Source organism: Ascaphus truei, chromosome 2 (genome assembly GCF_040206685.1).
Source record: "Ascaphus truei isolate aAscTru1 chromosome 2, aAscTru1.hap1, whole genome shotgun sequence".
Lineage (NCBI taxonomy): Eukaryota > Metazoa > Chordata > Amphibia > Anura > Ascaphidae > Ascaphus > Ascaphus truei.
The window spans coordinates 188991677-189018032 of NC_134484.1; the positions used below are offsets into that span (position 1 = coordinate 188991677).

The window sequence follows — 26356 nt, forward strand, 5'->3', positions numbered from 1 at the left end:
AAGCATCACAACAGATTTAATTTATTCCCCCCCCTAACCTTATTAAGGCAGTATTTCAAGAACATTAAAACCGTTAACTCCTATAGTGCAGATGCTGAAAATATTGCATACGAGTTTCCCCAATGACGAGTGCCTAGTGGAACAGCCTCTCTTAAGTTGCCTCTTCTGCAGGCGCTCTCCTCTGTCGTGCAGACTTTGGTCTTTGTGGAGTGGATGAGGCTTCTGACTCTGTTGGTGATTCACTATCTCCCTGTAGGGACCCATTGTCGCAGACGAGCTCTCGGAGGAACTTGAACTTTGATAAGAAGAGATGCCATACCACGTACCAACCTGAGCAGAGCGGCACAATAATAAAAAAAAAACAATCCCATTACTTGGTTATTTCATACAAGTGTGTTCATGGGCACGGATACACAGCCAAATATTAAACAGGGGGGTGGGGGGAATATATCAACTTTCTAACGTATGGCAGTGTTGCTAAGGTATTTCCTCAAACAGCTTCACAAGTTCAGGGTATGACTGGCATAAATGAAACAGAATAGCAAATTCTAAACCAGCGTTTCCCTGCTGGGACTAAATATTGAACGTGTGCGGGGAAGCACCGGAGGCAAGCGTCAACCCACCGGGCTAAAAGGATGAATAGGACTTCCTGCTAACCCATACAATCTTTAGTGTTTTCGCCAGGGGTAAACCTAAAGTTAGAATGCTGCAAAGACTTCTGAAGTAGCTCTGCAAAAACCAATGAGTCGTCATTTATGAGCCCGAATATATACATTCTGCAGGAGTTTACTATGAAATGTACAGTAACTATAATGTTCCTATCATGCAAGTATCGAGCGGAAATAGATGAGCCTAGAGTTTTACAGACCCATTTTTTCAGAGGAATATAACTTTTGAATAGCAAATGAGATTGAGTAGTGTTACCCTTTGAATGCCCCTTCCCATGATTTAGTGACTATGTCATGCTCAAAGAGTGCTGGTTTCCAGGTTAGATCGGGTCCTGAAATGCAATTTGCAGTGTAGGGAAACAGAAGAGGACTTTTCCGTTTCCAGGTTAATGGCCGCCACGATCCTAGACCGCACTTTTCCAGAGGGGGCACTCGAGGGGTGTCACGGTAGCTTGTGACAGGGTATAATATAGACCAAATATCTGGGCTGAATTGAACACGACTTAGATATAATAAATATAGTTTATTCCTTAAAGAAGGAGAACACACAAGATGATATACATAACAGACAAGAGATAGACACTTACTTAAGGGTTGGACAATGAGACACTTACTTAAGGGTTGGACAATGAAGCAATCAAGTACAGGATTGGCAATTCATTCGGCAATACAGGTTCAAATGAAGACATCACGAAAAGACACGAAAGGCACTGGCTATAGGGCTGACACTGGTTTATATGTGATTTCAGTCCTATACCCTGGCATTGAGTGCAAGTCATTGGAGGACAATTATCTGCACCCAATCCCTCCATTGCCACCTCACCTGAGAGGTAAAGTAATACCTGCCACTTGGTGAACAGTATTCTAATCAGGGGCTTATTTCCCTAGCCCCCCTCCCACAAGACTGGCGTCGCCCAGTCTGCTTGGGATAGGAAACCCTTTGTTCCAAGGTGTGAAACACAACACTTATCCCAAGTACCCACATCCTGCTCTGTTTTGTTGTAGCATACACAAGAAGGGTGGGGGAGCCTTTGATCAGGGGGTTTATTGAAGACCACTTGTCTCCCCCCTGAGCATTAACATACCATATGGGCTCGGGGCTTTTATACCAGACCCAAAATACAATACATTCTTTAATATCTACACATATTAAAATAATCCGTTCTGTGGGTCTGAGCGGGCTGAAATTTGCCAGGTCCTCATGCCGGAGGACCCTTGCCATAGTGGCCAAATATCAGCCTTCCACGACCCCCAGAACCGGAGATACAAAAATACAGTTTAAAAGCACATTACAAAAAGTGGCTTTTTTCTGCTATGCAAGTCAATGGCAGAAACCCAAAATTTGCCATTACCCTGACTCTGTTCTGTTGCCCAGAGAGGGTCACTATTTGCCATGCAATCCTGCCAGAACTAGGACTACATGGTGACCGAATCTCAGTCCTCTAGGTTGAACAGAACCGGAGTTATGGGTTCCAGGTTTCTGCTCATTCTGACTTAGCCGTTTTTTCCACGCGGCTTCCCTCCATTAAAATGAATAGGGCCGGCGCCTCCATAGGAAATGCATGGGCCGGCGCCGCCATAGCATTCAATGGGACCTCCGCTACCATTGAAGTACATGGGACACACACACTTTTTAACAGTTAACCCTACTCCGTTCGGTTGTGGGGAGAGGGCTGGAAATTGCCATGCAGTCATGCCGGAGCAGTAACTACATCCTTGCCAACTTCCAACCCTCGGGTCCCCATGGAACCAGAGTTATGGGTTTTCAGTGTACCCTGTTTCACACTTAGTGTTTCAAAGCCACGCGGCTTTCTCCGCCATTACGGTCAATGGTAGGACGCTCCTGGCTGGCGCGACCCTTTCTCGTCACCATTAATTGTCGGACCCCGTTGGGGTCAAGTGAGGGGGTTCCTAACATCTAGGGGCAAAAGGAATTTAATTTCTGGGTGCCCTAGAACAAAAGTTCCCACGCCAATTGGCTGTGAACTTGACCGAGGCCCTAGTTCACACGCCAATTGCGCGATCAAAGCTCTTTTTTGACAATGTTGCCGCTCTTGCGGTCTGGCAGGCTGCCAGCTCGTCTCCGGAGGTCGGCTTCCAGGAATCCCCATTGAAATGCATTACTCCATCCACTTTCAATGGGGAACCGCCGCTCCTCCTCTCGAGCTCTACCTGCAGGTCTACGGAAACGGGCCCAAATCGCCAGAATCTCCATAGGATTGTATTGAGCCCCCATGGCGACCTATGGAGAAACTGCAAAATGGAGCCTGCAAAGGCGGGAAAAGGGACAAAGTGCCATAAGCACAGAATTAACATTAACCCTTTCCCTCCCGCATAGATCCCAGTGTGAGTGTTGGTGCAGACACTGGAATGGGGAAAATACATTGTTACAGGGGGAATACACATTTGGGTGCTGAAGCAGGGTAAAAACACATTACTGGACCGCAGTCCAGTTAACTCCTTGCCTCCCAAGTGAGGTCAGGGGGTGGCCATATGGGGTGCAACCCCTTTAATACCGGGCCAAGCCCCCTCTCCCATGACAAGGGGTTAACAGTGTAGGGCATTGCAAGTGTGCCAAAGTCTGAAATAAAGCTGGCTGTGAAAAAGTTCTGCATAATTACTTTGATTTGTATATGCGCGCGTCACTACCAAAACCATAAACATACATCAATATTTACATTGTCACGTGTCAAACGTACCACTAATTAGATATTCCTTTTTTTTTTTAAAGGATTTCACAATCGTCTAAAATCTGGGAATAGCGCAAAATTTACAACATACATCCAAAAGTAAACTGGATCATGCTTTTTGAATTATATCCTTTTATATTAGCAACTATAAATCTTAACAGAATTTATATAATATATATAATTTATTTTTTAAATTGGACTTACCAAACAGCATAAACAGCAGGACACAGATTAACGTAGCCACGAAAACGAGAAATGTCAAACCAATACTCTGCCACATTTTTTTTATTTTCTGAAAAAATTAGAAAGACAAAAGGAAATATAAAAAAAAAATTGCAATACCTTCAGAGAACATGTATAAAAGAAAATGTTTACTTTTTATCAATGCTATAGCACTGTTTAAAGCAGGGGTACGCAAACTAGGGGGCGCAGTGGTCACAGAGGCCCCGCGCTCATTCCCAAGGCATTTAAATTAAATGCCGGGGAGCACACGCGAGGCCTCCAATTTCCCTTACCTGGTCTCCTACGACGCGTCGCCATGGTAACACAGCATCAAATGACGCTGCGTGAACACGACGTCATGTTGCCATGGCGACGTGATGTCAGAAGAAGACGCCAGACAACAGAAATGGGGCAAGGCGCGAGCACACTGAAAAGTTTGCATACCCCTGATTTAAAGCACCAAGTAAATTGAAGGTAGAACAGATAAGACCTAAAAGTGCGTCTGGGAGGAGATGGACTGATTTCTACAAACAAATACAATTTAAAACTCTCTTTCTCCTATGCCTCACCTCGCGTGAATTCTATTATACAGTATATGCAGGGCCAAAGACAGATTTCCCAGGGGCCCAGGACTAGTTACGACCGGGACACCATTTCCCCTGTGTCAGTGGTCTTGCGAGCCCATTGCACACTTCGCAAGCCCCCTCTTCCCATGTATTTCTCTCCTCTCCATCAATTACCCCACTCACTCAATCCCTCCTCCCCCACTCATCTCCTCCCCCCCCCCCCCAAAAAAAAACACACGACATGTCTTAGACAGATCTGCAACCCTGCCTTTCACCATTATCACCTAGCATAGGAGGCAGGGTTCCAGACCTAAGACATGTCAATGTCATCACAAGTGATATTCTTATTTGCTATATGGTAGAGGTTGTGTCACCTTTTTCACCCACCATAACTTATTTAAAGTATGGTAAACCTACCCAGCCTTGAAAATTGCAGAGCCAGTATAACCAGCCTCACACTGATGAGACCCAAAAGGTCGAAACAGCTGTCTTCGAGTGGTTTCACTGGCTTTTCATCTAATCCCATGCTGTGCTTAAAAGCTTTGGGAACAGTAAGCATTAGCTTATAAGGGTTCCATGTCAAAATGGATTTCAGGCAAAAGGTGACACGGTGTGCTCATTTGCATGTCATTTCCCAGAATCCCTTGCTGCAGTGGAAGCACTGAATGCTAGGTAATAATAGTGAAAGGCAGGGTTGCAGACCTGTCTAAGACAGAGGTGCGCGAGCGGTTGTAGAGGCCTTGCGCTCTTCCCCAAGGCATTTAAATTAAATGCCGGGGGGGGGGGGGCAGAGGGGAAATCGCATGAGGCCCCTGCAACACTCAGCTTACCGGGATTCAGCCAGCTGTGACGCAACACCATGGCATCAAATTACACAGCAGTGCCATGTGAGGTCACACGCGTCAAATGACGCCACGCCATCATTTGATGTGGATGCAAGGTAGGCGGGGGGAGGGGGGGGCGAGAGGCGAGAGCCTGGGCAAGAAAGCCAGGGGGCGCAGCAGCAAAAGTTTGTGAATGTTAATGTGCTCACAAGTGGTCTTTTTATTTGAGATAGATATAGATACACACACACACACACAGCCAAAAAAAAAAAAAGTCTGCAGCACTCTCCATTAGACAAATCGTAGTTTAATGAAACACCAGGCAACCAATGTACTCCAGAGCAACGTACGTGTCGGACCAACAAGGTCCTTTCTCAAGCTCTAGTTTGACAATGCCACAGAGACAGACTATACAGGGATCAGAGACAAAAAAAAGAGCGCCAAACAAAGCAAGCAGAATCAGCTGTACATCTAATCCCAATCATGTGTGTACCACTGCTGAGCATGGGCAATACCTATACACATACTGATAATAATCATCCCCACTAATCCAGACAGCGCTGGATATTTAAACCAATATATTTACATGCATGGGAAAAGAAGGAGTCTGCATCCCATCAGTGGTGTCTGCATCATCCTTGAACTTGGCGATCCCTGTAAATTGTTGCAGAGGGACCCGCTGGCGTCCTAGACTACCAGCATCGCTAGGGCTATCCTAGCGCATGCGCAAAGACCAGCTGCTCATAAGCCCAAAAGGAAACCAGCGTGATGACGTCACGCGTTCCGAATGTATGAAAATAGAGTCCAATTCAGCATAATGTGCATGTGCAGCCCGTAGCCAATCATAACACTCCTACAAAAGCATCCCTAGCACCCTAACAAAAATATCTAGCCCTAAAGAATCCTACAGCTTTTGATTTTTGAGATAGGATAAAAATACATGTAAAAATACATACTTAATTGTCTCAAGGCTCTGGCCGGGCATGGCCAGCTGCCGGACCTCTAGTTGCCGCCGGGCCCAGCTCTGCCCCAGCTGCGGGTCTTCCACACTGAGCTTCTGACGTCAGCGCGCACCGGGCCTCCCTCTAATGCCGGTGCGCACCGGAAACTGAGCCCAGCTTGCTGGTGCGCACCAGCAGTTCGGCGTGGGACAGTCAGTGAGGGTGGCAGCTAAAAGACCGGCAACCGGGCCCCCGGCAGTAATGCCCCCTCCACCCAAGTATATCAAAAAAGTTATTGTGGGTATAAAAAAAAAAAAAAAAAAAGTGACAAACCCTAGACTGTACAGTAAATAAAAATACCACACATGGTGAATTTGCATGTCTCAGCCAGGTCTGCAACCCCAATGACAAAAATCAGATATAAAAACACCTATATCACTCAAAAACACTTTCTTACAGCGATACAACACCGATCAACTAGATTGTCTAGTGTCCTGCAGCTCAGAAGACTTGAAGGCGTGTTCAAAAAGCCTTCTTGATTGACATACACAGAAAAATCGTCCTCTTTGGCGCTTGGATCCTGGTGAATGGTGTCGTTATTCTCCGATAAGTATATGGGGAGAGAAACAATACATGTACTTCAATACGTTCTAAAGATCTGTATTCCTTTAAAACACCTTTGTGTATAATTTCCATAAAGTGAAGAAACCTCAAAAGGATGTAGCTTATAGCACATTGATATCTTCAGCTTATGCTACAGTGGGTGAAGAGATCTTGCCTCATATTCCATATATAAAAAAAAGAAATTGAAAGCAACCACAGGGCAATCACGTATAAAAATTATTTACTAAAAAACACTTAAAAAGCAAAAGGGAAATACACTCACGAATTCCCTCTTAAAATCACGCAGTGTGAACCTTCAGGCTGTCACCAGTCCCTTTATTCCGGCTCTTTAATAAAATAGATGTGGCTGTTAGAGGTCAGATGATGTACAAAAAAAAAAAAAAAAAAAGAGTAAGGGCCAGAGGAACAACTAAAAAGCTGAATAAAATGCCATGGCACCCCACATATATATAAAAAAAAGTCTTAAGGAAACATTGAGGAATTAGTCAGATTAGGGCAAGGGAATCAAAGAATTGGATAAAAGGCCTAAATGGCTATCATGTATGTAATAATTGCCGTGGTCGCCAATATAATGAGGGAGGTAAAACCTTCAAAATCAAACGTGACAAAGGAGTACAACATAAGATCCTTTATTAACTGTAACAGTGACCACGTTGTGAAACCTTCTTGAATGTGCATACAGCCTACAATATGTAGGAAGAACGAGCAGGACGCTTAAAAGATTAGCTGAGCACATTAATAATATAAGGAAGGGTTTAAAAACAGTGTGTCTAATCACTTTGTTAGTCCATGGCCAAGATCCAGAGGGGTTCATTTGCAAAGGCATAGAATGCCCAGTTCCACATTGGAGGGAGAGCGCAGAATAACCCAAATATCCAAAAGGGAGACCTACAGGCATACCCCGGTTTAAGGACACTCACTTTAAGTACACTCGCGAGTATGTACATATCGCTCAATAGGCAAACGGCAGCTCACGCATGCGCCTGTCGGCACGTCCTGAACAGCAATACTGGCTCCCTACCTGTACCGAAGCTGTGCGCAAGCGGGGAGACTATAGAGCCTTTTACAAATGCGTTTATTACATCAGTTATGCACGTGTAACGGTATTTCTGGCCCGGCCTGACCCACCCAATCTCACATTGGCCCCTGTGGTCTAACCGGTCCCCATTACAGTATGGTAGTGTCGGGTGGTGCACCTGTTGGCTACAGGACTCCTGAGTCTCCCGCATGATGGTGTGTGGGGAGGACCCGTCCAGACAGGCAGCTGAGGTAGTGTGCTGAGTCTCACCTAGTTCCAGTGCAGCGCCTCCACCTCATCAGGGTCCCTGCGTCCGCATGGGGATGATCCTGGTGAGGAACTCCTCGGTGGTGCAACTCCCTGTGTAATCACTTGACTCTCACACACAGGGGTTTCTCTGATCAGCTCCATCTTTATTGTCACGGTGGGCATAGCTGCCCTCCACAATGGGGTATCTTTAGCCAGTCATCGTGCCTGTGCTTCCCTTTGACAGGTACGTCTCCTTGATCAGGGATTCACTGCTCTGTGCCAGGTCCCTGAACACAGACTCCTATATCAGCTACTATAACATAATCGTCCCCTAGTCTCTGAACTATGCAAACACCTTGCCGAAACTTGAACTCCTTCCTCAACTGTACTAGCCTTGAACTAACTTTTTGACACAGTGCTGTGCCTTATGTAACTTCTGAGGCTGACACACCTCTGACATCACTAACCATGGAGTCAGAGCATGTGACCAGTCCCATCCATACACAGGGCACCCCACCAGGGTGTGAGGGAAAACCTCCATGATTACTGCTGGCATGCCCACACTTACCAGGCCTTGCTGCCAGCAGGAGAGATGACTGTAGGCATTTTACATGACCGCTACATTCTCCCCCTGGTGAATCCCATCGTCCTCGCTGGGACCTAAATTTGTATACCTCTTTCCAGGAAGCACTGTAACAGAAACATAATTAACATCACACAAATTTCCTCATTATGCAGTACACATGAATACAGTCATCCGCCAAGCCCGCCCCGACCAGCAGCCACGGACCCGCGTAATGCGCAGTACCACCTAAAAATAGTGATAGGGGTCCGGTTTCTTTACTTCCCTACCCCCCATATCTAGAACGGTAACAGAATAATGCCGTGGTAATCCCCTCTCGGGCCTATATGTTACCTTGTGTTTGTGGATATTTCTACCAATGGCCCATATACGGATCAAATGCTCTATCCGTTCCTCGGCCTTCTTCCCCACCACATCATTCCCTTTACTGACTAAGTGCATCTCAATATTTTCCCGGAGTCACCTATCCCTGTTCTCCTCTATTTCATCCATTAGTGGCTCAGGAACATACAGGTACTCCAACCCGTGGGATGACTTGTAACGAGCCATTATAGCCCGTTCGGCCCTACTGATCCTAGTCAGGTCAGCCTTACCTGCCCTCCCTGGTAGCACCCATGATAGGGGTTCGTCAGGATCCACGGGGTCTGACAAGATGCTGGGACCCATAGGTTCTATCTCCCTATGCTCTATTTGAAGCCAGCGCTCCTGCAGTTCCCTGTCCCTCTGTTCTGGGGTAAACTCTCCCACCGCCCACCAATAGTCCACTACATCCTCTCGCCGGGTGAGGAACCGAGTGCGGTCCATCCAGGCCGAGTACCCTTCAAATAGTGGGGCCCACCAACGGTTCTCCCGGAATCTGTTTGACCTCCCTGACTCCCTATCATCGTCCATGGAAAATACCCCTGATGACCGCTCAGATCGCGGTACAGACCACCTAGACGATCCCGGGGCCTTTTTTACCGGCGCCGGAACTGCGGGGGGCAACCACTGGCCTACCGCAACCACTCTCAATTCTCCCCCTCCTCTGGAGATACCTTCCGTAGCGCCACTGCGCTGTCTTTCCCCAGTCCGTCTCCCCTCCTCTTCTGAGGGAATGTCCACTGATTCCAGGCTAGGCGGGGAACCCGGGGACCGTGTGACAGGGGTAGGGGGTCTTAGCTAGGGCATGGGGTTGGGCATACGGACGGGGTAGCGATTGCCACGGGGCTGCGACCCGTTCCTGGCTGTCCGTAGATATTTCAAAGGATGATACTTCACCCTCCTCAGTCCTCAGATCGCCCGTCCAGCTTCTGAGCCGTTGAGGTGATTGGGGACCTTCCCCCAATCGCCGAAGCGTCGCTGCAACTTCCCCATGGGTTCCGCCGTCACCACCGGAAGCGATGTCTTCCCCGGAACCGGAAGCGTCGCCATCTTGCGTGGGACCCCCATGCGGGATCTCTTCTTCCACGACGACATCCGGTTGCTCCGCCGTCGCCGCCGGAAGTGATGCCGCCACTCCACGTGCGCTCGGGGCCTGGCGCGGCCCTTCCAGCGCTTCGCCGTCTGCTGCAACCAAGTAAGTAATAGGGCTGCTTGGCTTACCCATCCGCAGGGGTATAGGCGTCTCTCTCCCGTCTCCTAGATCAGGTCCTGGGATGGCGGGACTCCGTCTGTCGGCTCGCCGATCTGCGGGGGACGCCCTGTTCTCAAGGCCACCACTCACCCCACGGGGTGTCGCCCTTCCGGTCTGCCTTCTTGGCTCCGCTTTTAACACCGCCAGCTCACGGAGGTCCTCGTCCGAGTAATCCCCTTTCCCTGACTTAGGGGTCTCCGAGCGGAGTGAAAGTCTCTTTTCCCCGATTGCGGGGAGTGATTCAACCGCCTCGATCGCCACTGACCCAGCCGACTTGCCCGGCTCCAGTCCCTTGTCTCCGGGACTCGCGCGGTTGATCCATAGCGCGCCCGGGGACTCGGCGGAGCGCCTTGCCAGGTCCACCGGGGGGTCAGCAGGCTGGATTGGAATAAATGTGGGCATAGGCCACAGGTATAAAGTCCCGCAATGAGGGCAACGTGCCGCCGTGTTGACCGTGCCTCCGGGCAGCCCACATTGTAGGCAGAGCCCGACCACCGTCTCGGTGTTGGCCACCCTCACTACTAGCAACCCGCCGGGTACTGAGTAGGGCTGGGTGGAGACCATCGTGCCCACAGTGGAGGAGCAGGCCATTCTTTGTACAGGAGCCACTTCCTGTACAGGTCTCTTCTTCTCAGTGGTTCCTCGCAACTGACTGGTGGAAGTTGCTGGATCCGCCACTCCCTGCTTCGGCTCCTCCCTTCTCTGACAGAGCTGGAACCCGCCCCCAGGGGTTGCAATTATGGGCGGGTCCCACAGGGGAATATCATGCCCCTTAATTAAGGCCGCACCTCTCTCAGTCCTGGTGGGCGCGGTTAGCGTTTTCGCGCCAATTTCCCCACAAGAGTGGGGGTCTTTTCCCGCGGCTAGTTCCCGCCTTCTCCTGGCAGCCGCCCTCCGTGCAAGATAACCATCCTTTTTGCACGGCTCCTCCACGGCCGGAACTACTTTTTGTAGTGGCGCCGTCTGGATATCAGTCCCTGGGCCCAGTGGGTGTATTCCCACAGGCCATAGTTGAAATTCACTCCCCCTGGTAGAAATCAGGGGAGGGTCCCATAGACTAAGCGGTTGACTCAGCACAGGGGCTGAGTGAGTCACTGTCCATGCAGGCGCAGCCATAGCTTTCGCGCCATACCCCCCATCAGGGCGGGGCTCTGCTGTTCGCGCCATTCCCGGCCAGCTTTTTGCAAGTCCTGCACCAGCCACATTTTCTGTGACTGTCCCATGCGGTGTCCCTAGCAAGCGGGAACCGCCATTTTGATTGACTTTTAAGCCCAAAAAGTCCGTTTGTTTGTTCTCCTCACGGGGTTCTCCCCCAATTATTACAATTTCCTCACACTCTTCAAGGGTGGCCCCTCGCTGTCCCAAACAGGATAAAAACGGGGCAGCCACAGCCTTCGCTCCGCTCCGCAGCAGACTGGTTAACGATAACTCGGCGACTGTTTGCTCTTCAGTGGGGTGCCCTCCCCATCAGCCTCTGGTCGCCATTTTGGGTTCTCCGCACCACGCGGATCCTCCATTCTTTGGGTTGTCTCACTCTCGTACCAATTATCGTACATGGGGCTCCGCTCTGCGGGGCAGCCGCCACACCGGCACAATAAAGATTAGCTTCAGATGCACCACCACATGTGTACCTTATCTAGGTGTGACCCAGTGTTGCACTACCTCAGGCTAGGCTCACTCTCTCAGTGTCTGCTGTAACTCCTTCCTCCCAGTCTGTGCTCCCTACGGTGAGTGTCTGGAATGGGCTAGGTACTCTGGCTCTGCCATGCAGTACTTGGGGCGTCTACCTCTCTTGGTCAGCCTAGCGCAGACCCTCTCCAGGATTCCTGACCACGTTAACAGGCTATCCCTTCTGGCGTCCTACCAACTAGCACTACCTCAAAGTGACTCGGTCAGCTATAGCCCGGCTCCAAACCCCTCACTCCTTTCAGGCCCCTAGGTTGTCCCTGCGAACTGACAATATCCCGTCAGCCCCTGACCACCCCTAGGTCCGTCCCTACGCAGCACAGAGTGGCAGCAGACTCTATCCCTGTTTCCCAGTGTGCCTAGCTAGAGCCTGTCCTGATGACAGATCTGATCTCAGCAGCGCCTCCAAATGTAACGGTATTTCTGGCCCGGCCTGACCCACCCAATCTCACATTGGCCCCTGTGGTCTAACCGGTCCCCATTACAGTATGGTAGTGTCGGGTGGTGCACCTGTTGGCTACAGGACTCCCGAGTCTCCCGCATGATGGTGTGTGGGGAGGACCCGTCCAGACAGGCAGCTGAGGTAGTGTGCTGAGTCTCACCTAGTTCCAGTGCAGCGCCTCCACCTCATCAGGGTCCCTGCGTCCGCATGGGGATGATCCTGGTGAGGAACTCCTCGGTGGTGCAACTCCCTGTGTAATCACTTGACTCTCACACACAGGGGTTTCTCTGATCAGCTCCATCTTTATTGTCACGGTGGGCATAGCTGCCCTCCACAATGGGGTAACTTTAGCCAGTCATCGTGCCCGTGCTTCCCTTTGACAGGTACGTCTCCTTGATCAGGGATTCACTGCTCTGTGCCAGGTCCCTGAACACAGACTCCTATATCAGCTACTATAACATAATCGTCCCCTAGTCTCTGAACTATGCAAACACCTTGCCGAAACTTGAACTCCTTCCTCAACTGTACTAGCCTTGAACTAACTTTTTGACACAGTGCTGTGCCTTATGTAACTTCTGAGGCTGACACACCTCTGACATCACTAACCATGGAGTCAGAGCATGTGACCAGTCCCATCCATACACAGGGCACCCCACCAGGGTGTGAGGGAAAACCTCCATGATTACTGCTGGCATGCCCACACTTACCAGGCCTTGCTGCCAGCAGGAGAGATGACTGTAGGCATTTTACATGACCGCTACACACGTATATGATGATTGCAGTACAGTACATGCATCCATAAGTGGGAAAAAGGTAGTGCTTCACTTTAAGTACATTTTCGCTTTACATACATGCTCCGGTCCCATTGCGTACATTAATGCGGGGTATGCCTGTATTGGATAGATCAGGCCTGCACAACTTGTAAAGCGAGAAGGGCCAAACTGCTCCAAGGAAAACAGATTTGGGCCGCACGGGTAAAATCATCATCATCATCATCATCATCATCATCATATCTCCCCCAGCACCTCTCATCATCATCCTCATATCTCCTCCAGCACCTCTCATTAATCTCTCCCAGCAGCTCTCATCATCCTCATATCTCCCCCAGCACCCCTCATCCTCATATCTCCCCCTGCCCCTCTCATCATCAACCTTTGCGAGACTCACCCTCTATCTCACACCCCCATCTCTCCCCCTCACCCATACACAATACTCCCCCTCCACATAACACCCAATATCCCCCTGCAGACCACACACATCCCACCCCCCTGCACCTCACCTCACTCGCACCTCACTCACCTGCACCTCACCTCCCCCCCCTGCACCTCACCTCCCCCCCCTTGCACCTCACCCCCCCCCCTTGCACCTCACCTCCCCCCCCTTGCACCTCACCTCCCCCCCTTGCACCTCACCTCCCCCCCCTTGCACCTCACCTCCCCCCCCCTTGCACCTCACCTCACTCCCCTGCACCTCACCTCACTCCCCTGCACCTTACCTCCCCCCCTTTCACCTGTCGTCACCCCCCCCGTGCACCTCACCCCCCCCCGTGCACCTCACCCCCCCCCTTGCACCTCACCCCCCCCCCCCCACTCCCAACGGCACCTCACGGCGGCAGAGCAGGCAGGACTAGCACGCTCGTGCAGTCCTGAGAGCAGGCTCGAGGAGGAGGAGGGGGGGAGTGGGCTCGCGTGCCGGAGAGCGGCTCCCGGGCGGGAGAGGAGGGGGTGAGCGGCTCCCGGCCGGGAGAGGAGGGGGGGGGGGAGAGCGGCTCCCAGCCGGGAGAGGAGGGGAGAGCGGCTCATGGATATGGTTGTATAGCAGCAACATGTTTGTCTCTTCATTCTTTATAATATAGCCATTTCATGTGCCCAATTCACGGGGACCTTATATATCACAGTATTGGCAGCATCCATTAACTGCTAATTCATAGTCTAGTCCGTGTGGGGACTGTAATAGGTACCTCAATGTTTGTTGCACACATCAATGGCTAACAGATATCTCCATATAGTTATCCTTCCTGTTTTATGAATGATTTTCTTAAATGAAATACAATTTGAGAACATATAATGTGTGTTTATTTAGAGAAGATCTAACATTATGTTATCAGTATATAAGAATGCTGTTTCAAGCAAAAGACTTTTGATTGGACTTTCTGAATTGTATGCCATCTGCACGGGCTATAAAAAGGAAGGGAATTCTCCCTCAAAGTGCCCCTGACAAAGCGATCAGGTGTTTGTGAAACGCGTAGGGCAGAGTTATGCATGCGTGGTGTGGACCCGAACGGAGTAGATCACAGTTGCCCTACACCGGAGGGGAGAGAAGCCCTTGTCCGATCGGCTGCTATACATAGAAGGTATCCCAAGGTATGTACGAGGACCACGAGGTGGCGTCACAGTAGGACGACCATGGAAGCGGGCTACACACAAGGGACGCCAGGAAACCTCCATGCAGGACGGACGAGCCAGCTTCAGACCGAGGGCACTAATCTTCTAAAGAGCCGGAATAAAGGGGCTGGTGACGGCCTAAAGGTTCACACTGCGTGATTTTAAGAGGGATATCGCAAGTGTATTTCCATTTGCTTTATATGTGTTTTTTTGTAAAGAATTTTTATACGTTATTGCCCTATGGTTGCTTTCAATTTCTTTTTTATACATGGAATATGAGGCAAGATCTCTTCATCCACTGTAGCATATGCTGAAGATATCAATGTGCTATAAGCGAAGTTTTCTCAATCTATATAACTACACTCAACAAGGGTGTGTTTCTACTGTGTGTACAAGCACTAACTGGTGTATGGATATAAGGTCTTTTGGAGATTGTTTAATATAAATACTCACCATAAAATCCATTTACTCACCTGTATAAGGTATCCCCGTGAACACATCCTAGGGGAGGAAGAATCCTTTTAAGGTTTCTTCACTTTATGGAAGTTATACACAAAGGTGTTTAAAGGAATGCAGTTATTTACAACGTATTGAAGTACATGTATTGTTGTTGTTTCTCTCCCCATATACTGTACTAATCGGAGAATAACAACACCACTCACCGGGATCCAAGCGCCAAAGGGGACTATTTTTCTGTGTAGGTCTGCAACACTGTCTTTTCCCATTATCGCTTAGCTTTGCTTCTTCTGCCGCAAGGGATTTTGGGTAATGACATGCAAATGAGCACTCACAATGCACCTTTAACTTCTTATCCATTTTAACATTGAACCCAATAAGCTTATGCCAGCCATATTACACAGCCTATGTTAAAGAATTGCATGGCCAGAAAACCTATTCACAGATAGCTATTTCGATCATGTTAAACTGGAGAAGTAAAAAGAGTAACACACTGTGCTCATGTGCATATCATTACCCAGAATCCCTGGCTGCAGTGGAAGCACTGTTAAGCGATAATGGGGAAAGACAGGGTTGCAGATCTGTCTGAGACATGCAAATGCATCATAAGTGCTATTTTTTATTTACTGTACACAATATATGTACAAACATTGCTTAGAAAAGAAAAAGTATTATATAACACACCTCGAGGTAAAGAGTGTAAATGGAAGAAACATAATGCAAAATACATGGTTATAGCACTGCAAGAGCCTTTCCCCGTCTAAAAGGCTTAAATAAATAAAACCTGTCTTTAGCTGATGAGTCCAGCAGGGAGCTAGTTAATTTTAGCATGAGTTAATTAACCAGTTTCCACCTGGCTCGTCAAGCAGGCTTAAAAGCCTAAAAAGGGATCACTAGCACCACAGAGTCTCTGCTGCTGGAAAGAGAGAGACTGTTCCAGGCAACACCAGTCCCTACCAGAGGGAGCACCCCACAGACCCTGGACTGACATGGAAAGCACCCTGCCTACAGGTACCTCTCTTTGCACTCGTCCAAGCTTGGTGAGGGGCTTAGCCTTCCAGCCCTCAGATAGGGACTGCTGAAGGTTAGTCAGTCCCCTACATGGGGTTAGGCCTGGCTGTTATTTTCTGCTCTAACTTTGTTTGCTGATATAAAGCTGTTTGTTAAAAGCTGCTGGCTAATAAAGCCTACGTTTTCCTCCTAAACGTCTCCAGTGTTTTACCCTTTGCGCGCATCTCCTACAAGCACCAAAATTGATTAACCCGAGCAGAAATATTCTTCATTAAAAGTTAAATGGTTGTTGACTATTGCTGGAATACAATGTTGTTAGGCTAATAAGAGAAGTGTCTCTTGCCCTTGGTGTGCTATACTGTATCAGATCTACAGGTGTAACAGATGTTCTCATTAGCGCATTGTTGCGGGACATAAGCAACACGCGATTTATTATAGCAAGTGCAGGTAGTACATTCTCATCCATCACCTGTGCTTACCACTGTTAATGCTCTAGTACTGTACTAAGAATAGTACAAGAAATGGCATGGAAAAGGGCCCTTGTGCTGTTCCCATAATGGCACAGCCATTTGTAATGTGGAAGCGGCAGGATGGAATGAGGACTTACATTCCTGAACTTGTGGTTTGGGTCTGGGCTATGTGCATTTTATACAGTCACATGGTCAAAGATGTCAACCTCTATGGACCAACACTTGGGTTTTTTGGCCCAAAACATGGCATTTTAATGACAAAGTACAGATTAGCAGTGAGACTCCATAGAAGTGATGAACTCCAAATTAGTGACTCACAGAAAATCAGTGAGTTGATCGGCCTGCACATGTGCTGTTCTAAACACATCACAAACCCCAAACATTATGAATCAGTCCATGAAACCTCAAGACACAGTGGCAGGTAAAGCTGAGAAACATTCAATCTTTGCTAACCAGCAAGTTTGTCTGCATGGTTTAACCAACATCTGCACAAAATCATGGAAAACCCTCTAAAGCCTCCACTTCACTTTTGCAAAAAAGGTTACTTTTACTTTTTTTTTTCCCCTTTAGCCAGTTTCTGCAAACTTTAATTTAGAACGTTCAGCAAGGTTTTCTGCCGCAAAAAATAAAGTTTGCACAAACTGGGCACCCTGTTTATCTGGGTAATAAGTCCGTTGTTCAGCATTATTTAAGCAGCAGCAGGTTAAAAAAAAACCTGACACCAACACTTGCCCTAACACCAATATGCCAGACTAATTCTTAAATTAGTCCTAATGCAGTCCTTACAGTACATTAACCCTAATGCCAGCCTAACCCCAAACCTTACCAGCCATCTCACTCCTAACTTTTAAAGCTTTACGCTCTTCTGCTCCTCAGGCCGCGCTTAGTGCTGGCGACAGCGCCGTCGCGTAAAAACAAATGCATTGCCGCCGTCGCATGCGCTTATAGTATGCGCGTCGCGATCGCTGGAAGTCATCTCAATTTGATTTTTTCAGCAACCGCAGCCTGACGTCGCCGGCACTATAAGCGTAGCCTTACATCTCAGGCTGCGTCCATAGATGGACCAGCCGTGCTGAGGCGTGCGGACGCTCCGCGCTGAGCCCCTGCATCCTCAATGAGGATGCCTTGAGAGGGGGCTCACGCGAGCGTCCACAGGCGTGCTGAGGCGTTGGAGGTTTCAGCCGAGCGCCAGGCTGTTTTTCAGCGCACTGTCGGCTGAAAACCTCCAATCACTGCACAGCAGCGTCAACGTCACGGCGCCGTGACATTGACGTCAGTGCGTCGCGGGCGATTGGCCCAGCGACGTCACTGCCCCGCCTCCAACCACCTCCCCACGGCTCCCTTCGCGCACGCTGGCTCGCCTGCAAGTCCGTGCAATCGCGCTGACTGAAGCAGGCGAGCCTCAGCGTTGGCGCGCCTCCGCTCTCCCCACACCTCTATGGCCTGGGCCTCAGTCCTAATTTCTCGCTATGCCCCATCCTGGCTCTTGCCTTCTGCTCAAGGATGTCTTCTCCTCTAACCCTTTTGTGTCTAAAGCCCTCTCCCGCCTTAAACCTCTCACTCACTGCCCCACACCTCTGGAATGCCCTTCACCTCAATATCCGACTAGCACCCTCTCTATCCACCTTTAAGACCCACCTTAAAACACTCTTGCTTAAAGAAGCCTACAAGTAGCTCCATGGCAGATTAACACCTCATACATAAACCTTCGCCCCTTGCAGACGCACTTACCAGAACACCCTCCTACTGTCTCTGTACGTTCTTCCACCAATTAGATTGTAAGCTCTTCAGAGCAGGGACTCCTTTTCCTAAATGTTACTTTTGTCTGAAGCACTTATTCCCATTGCGTTATTTGTATTATTTATGGATTGTCACATTACTGCTGTGAAGCGCTATGTACATTAATGGCACTATATAAATAAAGACATACATAATCTGGGAGAAAATCCACTACAGATAAGTGGGGTTTTAGAGCAACAAAAAACAAAAGGTGAATGTGCAGAAGACCAAATCTTATTGTATGTGACTGCTGGGTGAAGATGCCTCCTGGCTTGCAAGTGAAGCTGCTTTAGCCTCCCTTGGTAGCTACTCCCAGTTATTAGCATGTTCAGGACGGAGCTCCAATTGTTTATCTGCTGCTCCTACTGGCCGATCCTCTGAGCCAGTTAGAGGTGCCGCAGGATGACACACTGGTCACATTTACACCGCCAACCAATGACCGGCTTTTACCTTCTTATTACAAGGGATTTACCCTAGCTCGTAATAACACACATAATAATATGCTCCCGATAGCCACCTACGTATCAATGTGCAACATCTACCTACATCAATGCTACAGCATCACATACCCCTCTGTACAACGCTTAAATAGGTCGGGTCATACATGTGCCCAGGCTCATGCATTGCGTTAGAATGTCCCTGGATGCCCACACATGTGTGTGCATTGCTGTAAGTGCCAGCCCTCCCTCACCCCCTCGCACTCACAGATGAAGCCGGGGTCTGTGCCTACTGCTCCGTCGTCTGTAGCTGCGCCTTATTACCGGGGCGGGAGGCTCGGACACTGCAATGGAACCTTGTCCCGGGCAGATCGGGGCCTCCTCTCATCACATGGTCACCGCGGGGACCCGCCTCTCGCCCACACATGATTGGGTCTCCAAATAAAAGGCAGCCAATGAGCCACGCCGGCGTGACGTGACAATCACTGCTCTGAGTGCTGGGGAGAGGGGAGGAGCACTGCGGCAGCTGTACTGGGGGAGGAGCCCGCACGGGGGGCTGTGTGTACAGTACTGCTGTGGGAACCAGGCGGGGGAAATATAACAACGCTTACTGATTGTGTGTGTGTGTGATTGTGTGTGTGTGTGTGTGTGTGTGTGTGAATGCGTGAGATCGAAAGGATTTCTTTCTCATAAGGTGCAATTGCACCAGAATTGCTACACACTGTATGTCCCATAGACTTTAGTAAAATGCAGCATTGTGGTCCCAAATGTCACTGATTAAATGAACACGTTTGAAATTGGTTAGTGGTTTTACACTTTAACCAATGTGTGTATATCGTTATTCATATAGCGCCATTAATATATGTAGCCAGGTCCCCCTCTGGGCTTGTTATCCCCCCCCTTTCCTGTACTTGCCTTTGCGGAGGTCGGGAGAGTGTGGCCGGGTGCGCGTGTATGCGCCTTCAGGAGCTCCCGGGGAGGGGGGCACGATCGGCCGGCGATCGCGTCTCCGGAGGCTCTGCGGTTGCTTGTAGGGTGCGCCATATTGTGGAGACTAGTGCAGTTGAGCAGCGGTGGCCATTACATGTCGCGCCTGCGCAGTGAGGCGGCGCGCGAAGACGGGCCAATGGGAGAAGGCTCTTGACAGGGACTACAAGTCCCATGAGCCTTAGGAGCGCACAACCTGATGCCAGAGAGCCAATAGGGCTGGAGAGATCCCTGAGAACGCGATAAGGATGCGAATCAAAGAGCACGCAGACAGTGTGACAGGCAGAGGTAGGGGACAGAGGGTCCGTGCAGAGAGGCAAGTAGCCTCTGCACTAGGCCGGCAAAACACCCCCCTAGGCCCAAGATAGGCCCTAAGTCAGTGTGTAGTTTGTGGCTGCTATAGCGACAGGCCCTAACATAGGGAACAGATCCCCTTAGTACTTTAATACAGTTAGGGACACAGCGAACGCTGAAACCCCTGAGGAGAGGTCTGGTATCAGGCCTCATCAAAGAGAACATTACCCGGGTGGGATCACCCTTGACGACGTCGTGGAGGATCCTTTGGGAAGTTTCAAAGGACCAGGTGCTGGCGCGCCCGGCAGGTATAGTCTGCAAGTGCACCAACAAACCGGTACAAACACAGGCGCTGATCACGCCTATAAGGGTGGGTTCTTTGGGACACTGTGGGTTTAGTGACCAAGGGACTATGCATTATTGTGGACACGGTGTGGGACACGGTCTTGGAAACCACTTCTGGGGATAAAAGGCCCTGCGAGGCGTGGGGCAGTTGTGCACATAGTACTTCAGCTAGAAGGAGAGTTATTCTAATCCATTATACTGTTACAGTAAAAGTTCAGTTATTTTATCATTGTGTGTTTATCATTGTGTCATGTGAGGGGCTGATTCCGCTCTGCTGGGATCCCTCATAGGTGGAGGCGCTGCACCAGAGTAAGTACACAACCCAGGCTCTCCGTGGCAGAGGCTCAGGCTCCTGGTGCCGACGGGTATATAGCAGCACTGGTAGTTTCTTGTGTTCTGGGGGAAACAGGGCTACATTTGGAGGCGCTGCTGAGATTCAGACCTGGGGTGCCCGAATTTGGTATAAACATGTCCTTCAATAGTATTCTCACCTTCGCGCCAGGAGGTGTATGACTGGGCCTTGGCAATGCAAGTACCGCCTCTCCGAGTGCTCGCTGTAGGGCAAGTGCCCGTCGATGCTCTTTCTTATGAAATCATCAATGCCCTGAGACAGTACCCACATACAGGGTAAGGTAAAAGTCATGGACCGCTGAAAAGACGCTGACGGAGTGTGGTGCTCTCTGTTAGTGAGTGTAGGGCCAGACATAACAGAGGGGCAGGGCCTTTCAGTGTGTGGGTTCAAGAAGCTAAAGGTTCCCGTTGCCCTGTAATCTACCCTGCAAGGCCTATAAAAACAGAGCCGGGTCAAGCCGGAGTCACTGCGCAATTGTCTCCCTCCCCTCCCGAGAGTTTCTATGGAGACGACGTGAGTGAGCTATGGACTAAGTACTACAATCTCCGGCAGAAAGGGATTTCATACAGCGACTCCAACTGGTCTTGTGGGGCCTGCACTCCCATAAAGTCATTAACGCCTCAGCTGTGGATGAGTATCGACAAACTCAATCCTGCGGGAAGCCATACCCACCCATCATATCTTGGTCATGATTAGACGTTCTCTGTTGAAAGGGGAGCCCACTACATTAGAAGATCTACTGGGTGAAGTGAAAGTTCATGAGGCTCATACTAAGTTACACACTCCTAAGAAGACCGAAGACTTGCAAGGAAGTGGCCAAGGAGGTAAACAGCCCAAAAGCCACGGGAGCCACTACTGCAAAAGAAGCTCCCTCCGCCATCAGTCCTAGGCCAACACCTCAGTCACCAGGCATCCCACAACAATATGGTGAACGCATGCTACCACTGTGGACGAGTGGGCGATATCGCTAAGGATTGTCCGAAACATCAAAAATCTCCTACAAGTGCCAAATCCCTTATGGCCCAGGCACAGCAAACACTCAAGACGTTCCTGGCATTAACCGAGGAGGGTGGAGGAGAAGTAGAGGTCAATACAGAAGCTAAGCCGCTCCCAGATGCCTACAGTTGGGTAGGACCCACTGCTATCATACGAGTCGTCGTGGAATGAGTCTACTCTTCAGCGCTACAGGACACCGGGTCTCAGGTGACTATCATCTACCGGCTGTTCTATGACCAACACCTCAGCCATCTTCCCTTGCAGTCGGCCGAAAAGATGAAGTTGTGGAGGCTGAGTAAAGACGATTACCCCATCGACGGGATAGTGGCAGTTAAGGTGGACATCCTGCAGTTGAACACTAACCGGTCGCACCCCATGGCGGTGGAAGCCCTCGTCTGCCCCGAGGCCCGATAACATCCCAGCGCACCCATCATATTGGGCACGAACGCGGACATAGTGAGGTCTGTGATCCGTTCTTATCTTCCCAAAGCAGTTGAGCTACCGTTGTCAGCCCTGAAGATATCCACTGGCCTAAAGGATGAATGCTATTGGGTAGCGTCTCAAGACTATGGTGACATCTTTAACCAAGAATGAGGGTTAGTGGAGATTCCACCAGGGGGAGTGAGACACATGACAGCGCTGGTCAAGTATTACGGTCGCCATGAAACAGATACTTTTCGCTAGAGACCCTCCCTGAGTCTGAGCTTCATTGGGGATACTGAATGATACCCGAAGTACGTGAGTGGACGTCAGACATCCCCAAGAGAATTAGTGTCTATTCAGAATACTTCCTTGCACACAGTGCCAGTTTAAATAGGACAAAGGTTGGGCAGGATATATTCTGTGGACCCTGTGGACAACATAGAGACAGTAAATGCAGCCAGTGTGGGGGAAGAGCCAGAAGACGTACAGTTTGACTTTGGGGAGTCTCCCCTGGTGGAAGAATGGAAGGAGAGGCTATGTGCTCAGTTGAGAGCGACGAGAAGTGTTCTCTACGAGCAAGATGGACGTGGGATGTAGTCGAAACGCTCAGCACATGATTCGTCTGAGAGATGACACTCCATTTCGGGAAAGGTCCAGGCGTATAGCTCCCTGAGATGTGGAGGATGTGCGGAATGTCTTGAACGAAATGGAGTCGGCCGGTATAGTGACTGAATCTCGAAGTCCCTACCCTCACCAAATGTGGTGGTACGGAAGAAGAATGGGTCCGTCCGCCTGTGCGTGGATTATCGAACCCTGAACAGACATACTGTGCCTGACCAGTATACACTACCACGAAAATAGAGGAGATCCTATGCACTCTGTCCGGAAGTCCGTGGTTCAGTGTATTGGACCTTTCATCTGGGTATTATCAGGTTCCCATGAGCTTGGAAGATCAAGAGAAGATGGCGTTTGTCTGTCCACTGGGGTTCTGCCAGTTCACCCGAATGCCCCAAGGTATTTGCTCCGGCCACTTTCCAACGACTGATGGAAAAGACAATTGGAGACATGAGTGCTTGATCTACTTGGACGACATAATTGTATTTGGGAAGACACTCGAAGAGCATGAGGCTCGGTTGATCAAAGTGCTGGACCGACTAGGCAAAGAAGGCCTGAAGCTCTCCTTGGACAAGTGCCGCTTCTGCCGGACTTCAGTCACCTACGTGGGCCATATAGTGTCTCCGAACGGAGTGGCCACCGACCCTGCCAAGGTGGAAGCTGTGGTGCATTGAAGATCTGATAGTGTTCTGCAGTTTGTAGAACGGTACTCCAAGAAGGCTGCGCTGAAAAAATTTGCTGAAGGTTTATCCAGAGGACCACAGACAGAAGAATACCACCCCACAAACAATTATGCGGGGATCGGTGGACATTGGCCTCTGAAGATGCCTTCAAGGGACTGAAGAGTTTAACGGAGGCCTTTTGCTGGCCTACGCTGATTCAGAGAAGCCTTACATCCTGCACGTAGATGCCAGCTTCAACGGATTGGGAGCAGTACTACACCAGAAGTATCCGACTGGACTGCAGCCAGTGGCCTACGCGAGTAGAAGTTTGACTCCTAGTGAGAAGAACTATCCAGTGCATAAGTAGAAAATAGGGGTAACAACCCCCCGGTGATGCTCTCACTATACAAGGAAGTCCATAAACAATAAAAAACATATGTCCATAAAACGGTGTGCAATGCAAATAAATGATGCGTGGATTGTGGAGTCCAGTGGGTAAGCCGATGGTGTGCCTGAATACCCCCACCTCACCTGTATGCTGCCGTAGGAAAAGTCTCGCCACGCCGATGGATAACACTCGTCCCGACCGAATGCTGTTAAATGGGGTAAGTAAACCTCCTCAGCCGTGAATGTGGTAGCCCGGTGAATGGGGACTGGCTGATGGAAATGGAGATCCGTACACAGAGTCTCCCCCGGGTACCGGATCGATGTTCTTCCGAGGTGCCAGGTCGTGGCTGTCGGTGGGGTCAGTGATGGCTGCTGGCAGTGAAGACAGGACAGGACAATCCACTCCTCCGTAGGATGTCCATCCGCGGTGTTACTTCCCGGAACAGGTGAGGGGAATGGTTATCGGCTACACACTGGCAGGAACCCCGGATCTCCGCAGCTAGGAGAGGAAATCCTCTTGATGTAAACAGCTGCTCCGTGATGCAGATACCGGCGTGCTACGATACTCTTTGATAAAGCGCCTCCACGGCGGGAAACGCGTCAGTTTTTAAACGTTAGTGTGTTTGTCCCCTTTTTTGGCTTATATGCCTAATAAATAATCATTTTGCTACTGGCCCTTTTTCTTATTTTATTAGCAGTGCTCTACTTTTTTTCCTCTCTGCTCCCTATCCAGTGCATAAGTTGGAGTTTCTTGCCCTCAAATGGGCCGTCTCAGAAAAACTGCATGGGGTCGCTTTTGAAGTCCGAACCGACAACAATCCGCTGACATGTCCAAACAGTCATTGTATGTGACCGGTCAAAGATGGTTGGCCGCCATCTCCAACTATCAGTTCGCTCTGAAATACAATGGTAAAGAAAGGGGTTTGACCCCATGAAGATTCCAATGCTACAAAAACTTGCTGTATAAAATATGCAGTCCTAACGTTCCTGTATACAATAAACGGAGGTGACCACCACTGTCAGCAGTATATGAAATAAGTAAATCGGAGTATAACACAAACGCACGTGTAAAGGACTAACTGTGGTGGGGGCTATAAAGCGGTAACTGTTAGAAGTACAGGGCTACACATAAAAATACATGCTGCCGTGTAAGTCAAGAAAAAACAGAAACTGCTACCCTTACCAGACCCCGTGTCACACGGCGCATTGCCCGACTCAGCTGGCTGTAATCCGTGACATCACCGAGAATGCTGGTTTGGGGCTGTCTTCTCTGCTGTAGCGTGGTCTGCGTGCTCCTGCCGATCCAGTGAGTAGTAGTAACAGAAGAGAAATCCCAGCGGTCACTGCAAAACCTCCATAAAGCTCAACCAAGAGTTAAAATTGAAAAACTTTATTGATACAAAAATTCAAGTTTTTCAATTATAACGCTTGGTTGAGCTTTATGGAGGTTTTGCAGTGACAGCTGTGATTTCTCTTCTGTTACTATCACTCTGAAATACAAGCCTGGACCCCTCAACATAGGAGTAGATGCCGTATCTAGAAGACCAGGACTGGGTGAGACTTCAGATGATGGCTCCTGGGAAGAAATCCCGGGGCCAGGAATAAAAGCTATGTGTTCCACTGCAGCCATTGTAAACAACAGAGTGGCCTTCTGAGAGCAGCAGATTCCTTAGGGTGCCAACCTCAAGCGCTTCTCGAGGCCTACTGCCACAACGACGGCATGGGCATCAATCAAAACTTTATCTTCGCTTGGAGAGAAGTGGTACTAGCACAGATACATGATCCAGTGGCTAATGCTGTCCAAGAGGCTCTCCACAACAATGATCCCTCTATGGTGAAAAAGTCTCCGCCTGATACTGTGACTCTCCTCCATGAGAGAATGGGATACATTTGAAATGGATAACGGACTTCTCTATAGGGTTGTTCAATATCACAATCATCCCGATCGACGTCAACTGTTTCTGCCCCGACGTTTGCAAGGCCTTGTCTTAAGATCCATGCATGATGATCACGGAAATCTGGGGGTGGACAAGACGTTTGGCTTAGTGAGAGAGCGATTTTTCTGGCCTAAAATGCGGGAGTCGGTAGAGCAGCATTGCAGGAAATGTCTACGGTGTATCCATAGGAAGACACTACCGACCCGTGCTGCCCCAATGGGCCACCTCAAAAGCTCCGGCCCTATGGACTTTTTGTGTATAGAGCCAGATTCAAAAGGCATCAGCAATGTGCCGGTAGTGACAGATCACTACACTCTGTACGCCCAAGCGTTTCCAACTAAAGATCAAAAAGCCATCACTGTGGCCAAGGTACTGTGGGAGAAGTATTCCATGCACTATGGTCTGCCCAATTGAATGCACTCTGACCAGGGAAGAGACTTTGAGAGTAAGCTTATCAAAGAATTGCTCAAACTGCTAAACGTTCAAAAGTCTAGAACCACTCCCTACCACCCTGAGGGAGATGCGCTTCCTGAAAGATTCAATCGGACATTGTTGGATATGTTAGGCACGCTGCAAGACTCCAAGAAGGGAGAATGGACCAAATATGTTGGGGCATTAGTACATGCATACAATTGCAACCGGCATGAATCAACGGAATACACGCTGTATTTCCTCATGTTTGGCGAGAAGCACGCT

The 26356-nt window shown here is 49.4% G+C and overlaps 1 protein-coding gene and 1 long non-coding RNA gene across 2 annotated transcripts in view; one reads left to right on the top strand and one right to left on the bottom strand.

Moving 5' to 3' along the window:
* Nucleotides 1-19113, bottom strand: SMIM13 (small integral membrane protein 13). Its single transcript, XM_075585710.1, has 3 exons — nucleotides 18931-19113; nucleotides 3563-3650; nucleotides 1-330 (listed from the first exon to the last, which is right to left on the bottom strand). The coding sequence occupies exons 2-3, from the start codon at nucleotides 3636-3638 to the stop codon at nucleotides 152-154; spliced, it is 255 nt and encodes an 84-aa protein (XP_075441825.1). The 5' UTR covers nucleotides 3639-3650; nucleotides 18931-19113; the 3' UTR covers nucleotides 1-151.
* The window catches only part of LOC142487041 (uncharacterized), a 14785-nt gene continuing 4310 nt past the window's right edge, over nucleotides 15882-26356 (top strand). The window contains exon 1 of the long non-coding RNA XR_012799118.1: nucleotides 15882-15976. This is a non-coding gene — a long non-coding RNA (uncharacterized LOC142487041). The remainder of the gene's footprint in view (nucleotides 15977-26356) is intronic.